Source organism: Topomyia yanbarensis, chromosome 2, assembly GCF_030247195.1.
Source record: "Topomyia yanbarensis strain Yona2022 chromosome 2, ASM3024719v1, whole genome shotgun sequence".
NCBI classification, from domain to species: Eukaryota; Metazoa; Arthropoda; class Insecta; order Diptera; family Culicidae; genus Topomyia; species Topomyia yanbarensis.
In genome coordinates, this window is record NC_080671.1 from 329,177,695 (window position 1) to 329,185,162 (window position 7,468).

Below are 7,468 nucleotides of genomic sequence, written 5' to 3' on the forward strand. Positions count from 1 at the left end.
TACGACCACTTGTTCTCCCGTCGAAACGGTGACGGCGGAATTGTTGCTGCTGAAGGAGTGAATAAATTTATCAGCCATTTCGGCAATCTTTGCCAATCTGCCATCGTTTATAAATAGAACGGTTCTAATGTTAGCAGGCATTCGTTCCAAGAAGAGCTTCATCATGAGACTTTCATCAACGTTAAAGCCCGTTGCGACTTCACTCATCCGGACCACTGCTGGTGTGTCGGATGAGAATCACCTAGATCACACGAGCTTAAAAGCCACTCCAATCGAGCCTGCGGAGATATCGTGAAGCGTGCAATCAGTCGATCCTCTATCGTCTTGTAATTATTTTCTTCCGGTGGGGCCGATACAAGATCTGACATCGAAGTCATTATATAGGAAGGTCCTAGCATGCGTCAAAACGAAAACTGCCTCTCTGTACATGAGTAAAAATATTGATAATAAACCAATTATTGATCAATATATTGAACTAGCTAATACCCATCGCGCTTTGCTGCAACATTCAACGATATAGGAGGAAAATACAATTTGTTCCGAAGCACCATCTGGTGGGCAGATAATCCCCAACCAATAGCACACAAACACGCTCCATAACAAATGCCTACTATGTATAAATTTTCACGGCAATCGGTTCATCCGTTTGGGAATTCTTAAATCATATACATAAGTGTAAGCACATTTTGAAAATATTGATTCTACTGTATCGATTTTGTTGACTATTTTCGGCAAATTTGAGACTAAGAGAAACGAAAGCAATGAAATTGAAAGACGGATAGGTATTCTAGAGCGAATCAGTTATAAACTTAGAACGAAAAACTAGGACTAGGCAGGCTCATATGGACATGATCGAAAGGAAATGTGAAGAATTCTTTGCCTTCTGCTAAGTAGGAGTTGGGCGTTGCACCCAAATCTACCGCATGGTCTATGGTAGAACATAACTCATCATCATGTTTTACCGCCGACGCCGGCAAAAAATTCTTCCCAAAATCGATCATGTCCATATGAGCCTGCCTAGTCCTAGTTTTTCGTTCTAAGTTTATAACTTATTCGCTCTAGAATACCTATCCGTCTTTCAATTTCATTGCTTTCGTTTCTTAGTCTCAAATTTGCCGAAAATTGCCAACAAAATCGATAGAGTAGAACCTTGCGGCAATTAAAATATAGTAACAAATATTGATTCTGTAAAATTTAAATGGGATTGATGTATTTAAGCAGTCAGGTTATGTCGGATCAGTCATGCTTCAAGTTATGTTGCGTTTTTCGGAAAAAAGCATTGAAATTTGCCGTTGGCTATAAAGCCTTGAGGAACTACGGGAACGCGTGTCGGGTCAGGTTGAAGGGGACACATCAGCTGTGAAGTTTTATTAGTCTGATACACCAACAGGCATACCAAAGCCCCAATGGTGTTGGTCTTAATAATAAACTTATTACTAACATTCAAGTCATGTACAAAAATAGCGGTCATACAATAATTCACAAAAACGGTAAAAAAGTCAAATGTGGTGAAAAGATCGATTAAAAAGTCTAAAAAATCACTGACGCAGAGTTTGTCTAGACACGTTGAAATCGAAAGCTGAAGCAACCTGGTTGAAAAACCTTTGTAGACCAGTGATGGCTCCATGCATACTATAATCAGTGCGTCTGAACGGTATTCGAAGCATAATGTTGTTGCGTGATGTTCGTGATGCGACGTTTATATTGATTTGTTCTAATATAGCTGGGGCATCTATATGACCTTGCAAAGTATCGGCGATGAACAAAGCTCTTGCTGTATTCTTTCGAACTTAAAGGGGCTCCAGTTGAATCAGCTGACACCGGTTTTCATAGGTAATCGGACAGGATCTCTCCACGGCAATCTACGGAGCGCGAAACGTAAAAAGCGACGCTGTATTCTAGGATTGATCGGGATAAAGCGCAGTACAGCGATTTGGGACAATAAACATCTGTAAAATTTTTGGTGATCCTGAAGATGCATCCTAGCGCTCGAGACGCTTTACCAACTGCATAGCAGACGTGTTGTTTGAACGTAAGATATGAATCCAGAATCACTCCCAGGTCCTTCACGTGACTGACGCGTTCGATTTCTGTTTCTAGTAGACGGCTTAAAATAGATCGAATCCTTTTTCCGTGAAAATGACATTACCGAGCACTTCTTCGGGTTTACATACATGCGGTTCATGTTACACCAGTTAGCAAAGGCTTGAAGCTGCTGTTGGAGTTGTAATCTTCAATTGTACGAATTAGGAGAAAAATCTTGTGATCATCCGCAAAGAACAATCGTGGAGTCTTCAAAATTAGATTACATCATTGAAGTATATCAGAAACATCAACGGTCCCAAGTGGCTTCCTTGAGGTATTCCTGACGTAGAAGTGAATATAGGGCCCTGGCAATCTCCTATGACAACCGCTATCTCTCGGTCTGTGAGGTAAGATCGAAACCACTGCAAAACACTACCATTTATTCCAAATCTCTCCATTTTTGCTATTGTGATGTCGTGGTTTAGCTTATCAAAAGCGGCAGACAAGTCGGTGTAAATGACGTCGGTTTGAGCGTGACGTTCCATACTCTCTGTTATGTAGGATGTTAAGCATAATAGGTCAGATGCGGTTGACCGCCCGGACGTGAAGCCATGTTGATCGTCACTTAGGTACTGCTTACAGTGAGCCTGAAGAGGTTCCATAACCACCAACTCGAACAACTTCGAGACAGCACTCAATGAAGTTATCCCACGGTGATTATTGACGTCTCGCTTATTGCCCTTTTTATGATCTGGAAACATGTTCGCTGATTTCCAGCAAGATGGAAAAAATACCTCTAGTAATAGATGCTCTAAAGATCTTAAGAAGCGGAGCCACCAAAACTTCGATGTGCCTTTTCAGCATCGCGGAGGGGAGCCCGTCGGGTCCCGGATTGAAAGATGACTTAAGTCGAGAGGAAGCTCTGGTAGTCATCGTTGCATTAAAATAGATAGCACCCAGACCCACAAGTGGAGCTCTGCTAGCAGCGAGTTCGATTTGCTCAATAGTTAGTGCCTCATCTATGAATACATTCGCGATTTTTTCCGAAAAAAAGTGCACATATGTCTCGAGACGTGGTAGCTGTGAAAGTCATAGACGACGACAGTCCTGATTCCTTGCGCTGCTCGTTTACATATTTCCAGAAACGTTTAGGATGCGACTCGAGATTACGCTGAATATTTTGCTGATATCGACAGAAACAGTGTTGACTGGCTCTTTTGTACGCATGGTTGAGACTGACGTAATAGTCTCTGAATGATATTGTACGATACCTCCACAGGGCAGCTCTCTTTATAGACTTCAACCGTCGCAGTGTACTCATTTGCCATGGAGGGCTGGGTACCGTCGGGCTACATAATTACCAGGGGGGATATTTAGAGGCTTGTGACGAAATGCTACGATGGGGGAGGAGGTGCTAAAAATCACTCAAAAAATGCTACGTCATTTATGGGTGGCCCTTATGCGAATCGACTCCTGAGTAGCGTCATTAAAAATTTAGAATATAGGCGTTAAATTAATTTAATTTAGGTTTAATGATCCTGATGTTTTTCAGCAGTGGTGATTTAAGCTAGGACGTATCGTGGGCTCTTAGTTGTGTTTGCCGTTCTTAGACAATTTTTCACAAACAAACAAACAATTGAAATTCACTTCTCTGCACTCGAAATACCTTATTTTTCGATCCAGTTAACGTTAACGAAACCAAGTCGAACTTTTTAAATTTTTTTTGTACTTAAAATAATAATATATCACCGTACCAACATCTAATCCGTATCATTGACTGCTCCTTAAGTCATTTCGTTCAAACTCCACTTGGTTTCCTGTTTTTTTTATTTCATTTCGGTTTTTTATTTGTTTTCAAATAAAGTTTAACCGTTTATCCGACTAATGTGTTCAATTTCCTTCCAGACGCGGCTGTGGTTTGGCCGAATTCAACGGAAAACTGTACGCCGTTGGTGGCAGCGATGGAACCCACTCTCTCAACACAACCGAATGCTACGACGAGGCCAATAAATGCTGGGTTGCAGGTCCTAATTTAACCTCACCGCGCTCAAACGTTTCGGTTGCTGCGGTCCAGAACCGTCTGTACGCGATCGGTGGCTTTTCGGGGAAGACTTTCCTGAACACAATCGAATATCTGGATGCCAGTTCGAATGAGTGGACTACTTTTGTCCCGCAGACAAACCAGAATATCGACAGTTTGCTGCAATCTTCGCTTCACAGCAACAGGGCCAGTGGTCGACCTGGATCTTCGTCGACTTCGTCTTCGCCAGATAATTTGAGTGTTCAAAACGGAGAAAGTGAGCATCTATTCAAACCGATCCAGACAGCCCAAGTGAATGTGTACAACTTGGAAAAGTCAAACAGTAAGGCATCTTCGACGGACAAGGAGGTGACAGAGATTCTGGCAGAAAGTGAACAATCGACGAAAAAGCTCGTTTCCGACGAGGCGAATGGGTCGGATCAGGCCACCAATGGTACAAACGACTCTCACGATACCAGTATTAAACTGCAGAAAATTCTTGCCAATAACTGTGCGGAAATTGCGAACGAGAACGGCTGTAGTTAACTAGTGGGGGCAGCATCAGCTCAGCCAGACGAGCAGCCGCCGTCTGTGTTGCCCTCGAACTCGATATCTACTGAGTCCGAGCTGGACTGAACTACAATTTTGAAAGGCGAAAGAAAAAGCAAGAGTTCAACAGTTTCGCAGTTTTTCACGGTGGTTTTCTGGAACATATATTATTATACAACTGTAAACTCAATATATTTGATAAGGAATCTTTTTTACTACCGTTAAGATTAAAAGTGTCATTTACACCTCTATCCACGATAGCTGATATGTAGCAGCGTATATTTGCAACCTTATATAAGTACTATTGTGGTGAATGTATTTTAGCATAATAAAACAACAGCACTTGCGTCAGGTAATTGCCATTACTACTATCACCACTACTATTGTGAAAGTTTTTTTTTTCTAAATGGTAATAGTGCTATCAATAATACAAAATTAAACTACTCACTGCAGTTTTAGATCCACGAATAACAATACCCGGCGCAGTTATTTCACAATAACATCCATCCAGCGCCTCATGCTCTTTTGGGTTTCCGATAGTCAAAGGCATAAGGCGGCGAGTGATGTTTCGACACTCGATAACACTATTCTCGTGTTCTATATACACTAATATGTCAACGTACCAGACGGTATGTAAATGTGTGTGACATCTTACAAAACAGGTACATAAGTAAATCTATTGCGGTCCATAAATTGCGATAAGTCCATTTTAAAAATTTCTATTTTCGAAAGAAACTAATGCAAATTGGTTTGCGAATGATAATTTCAGATCGTAAGAACATTTTCATCATCATGTGTGAGTGTGACTCTACTACACCCATTGAGCAGAGTAAGCTGTTTATAGAACGTATTCAAAAATAAAGACAAATACAATGCGCCAAGCATTTAGTTTAAGTTTAAAATACGATTAAGCAAAACAAAATCTACACACTATCGACGTAAGAACAATACATGAAAACGCAATACTGTGTAGATCTTATACTATGCTTTTTGTGGGAATCACAAAACTTTAGAAAATTTCTAAATTGAACTTTGCAGCATATCGAAGAAATAATTAAGCTGAATAGAAAAATGCATATAGAAATCATAAAGTTTATTTCTTGCAATTTATGTGCTCAACTTATTTTGCAAAGTAAGTCAATCATTGAACTCCGTTTTTTAATTGTCGTTGGCTATATCTTCATGAAAAACATACAGCAGACCCTGATTTATTTTCTTGAGGATGTAGTCCAATTATCTGTTATTCTAACTTCCGTGATGCAGTCAACGGCATTCCAACGAAAAAACTACGTTTTTCGCATCCAAATTTATAACTGAAATTTAAACTTAAACTATTTTGCTAGTAATACTAGCAAATTAACAAAATTTTAAATGCAAAATATCAAACAAAACTATCATGAGTCATGTAATCGGTGCCTGTTGGCTTTAGATTGCATTACAGCTTAACTGAATAGAACACAGAGTTTAGTCAAGATAATTATGCCACTATTCAGCTTCCGGTGCTGCTCCCACAAAGATAGAATGAAAATATATCCTCAACTGCACACATCCACCGTCGCTACTTTTTCGGCGAATTCAAGACGAACATCGTGTTTTTTCTCGGTCGACAGTAATGAAACGAATGGTTTTGAGGCGATTAAAACTGAAAAAGGCAGGCAATCAAAAGAAAACAATTTCTTTTGTATTGACGCTAACATTTAGTATAAACAGGCATTCAGACGTGGTGGCGTTCATTAGATCGCAACATTTAACAGATTTTGAGCGTTTTGGTGTATCAATTTGATTGCATCTACTGATGAATTCCTTACTAAACTGCTATATCATTAGTATTGAAGTGATAGTTTTCATACAATTCTAAATTTTTGAAGCTACATTTTGATTAACATTGTGATTCCAATTTACGTTTTATGATCTACTATAAATATGCAATTGCATTATTTTTTTCCTTTTCTCATCCAGCGTCATAGTACAACATTCGTTGTGCTATCAATTATATTGTTAACAACAAAATCTAATGTGTTAGCATTTAAGTATCATGCGACAGAGCGAAGATTATTTGTAAGCATAAAAGTACAGAATATTGCAGGGTGTAACTCAGAGCTCGTTATGGAATGATGAATCGTTGAAATTATGGAAATAAAATTTAAGATAGTACAGTACTAGTTATTTATATTTAGTTGAAAGCATTTTGCTGGTTCTGTCAAGATTAACTCTTCATACGTTGACTTTTACATCTCCACTGTTCTCCAACAGATCTTAAAAATGATAGCAGCCATAAATAACCCCAAGCTTGTAGCTAGATGTGTTGAAAGGCCACAAGATTAAAAATTGTATAATATTACGACATGAAAATTAAATTTTCCCTGTGACAAGTTTTTTACCCACAAACTGTACTACGTTACATGTATGCTATGCTTATTACACTGCTCAGAAAACTAAATCGGTCCACCCCTGAGCTGATTCATAGTCCCACCAGGAGTGTTTGCTCCAAATTTGAACCAATTCTGACAAGTCTAATTACTGGACCAACGTGTTCGAAGTTTCCGTAGGATTTTTCGACCAATTACATGAAGAAAGCACACTAAGCAAAAATACAATGCCTTATGGCGGAGAAAATGTCAGTGTGGGACTCACGACTCACTGTCGTGCCCAACCACTAAAACACTCCTTACTCTTTTCTCACTCTTCTTCCCCACATAACTACCTCACGATATTACTACGTGTAGGGTGGGCGGTAGGTATCGTGCTTTCTTCGCACCTCTTTCTTTCGCTCACGATCTTTTCGCAGCTATCTCGGAGCCTCACTAGATTCATGAAATGGCTCGACCGTTGAGCCATTCAGCTCTTGGCTGTTCTCTTGCTTTTCATCTCCAT

The 7,468-nt window shown here is 39.7% G+C and overlaps 1 protein-coding gene across 3 annotated transcripts in view; it reads left to right on the plus strand.

Annotated features, from left to right (window-relative positions):
* LOC131683868 (influenza virus NS1A-binding protein homolog) overlaps positions 1–6,753 on the plus strand; it is a 121,277-nt gene extending 114,524 nt beyond the window's left edge. For all 3 annotated transcript variants that reach the window (XM_058966228.1, XM_058966229.1, XM_058966227.1), the window contains one exon: positions 3,931–6,753. In XM_058966228.1, coding sequence (XP_058822211.1) covers positions 3,931–4,591 — 661 coding nt within the window. In that variant the 3' untranslated portion in view covers positions 4,592–6,753. The remainder of the gene's footprint in view (positions 1–3,930) is intronic.
* The last annotated feature ends 715 nt before the right edge of the window (positions 6,754–7,468 follow it).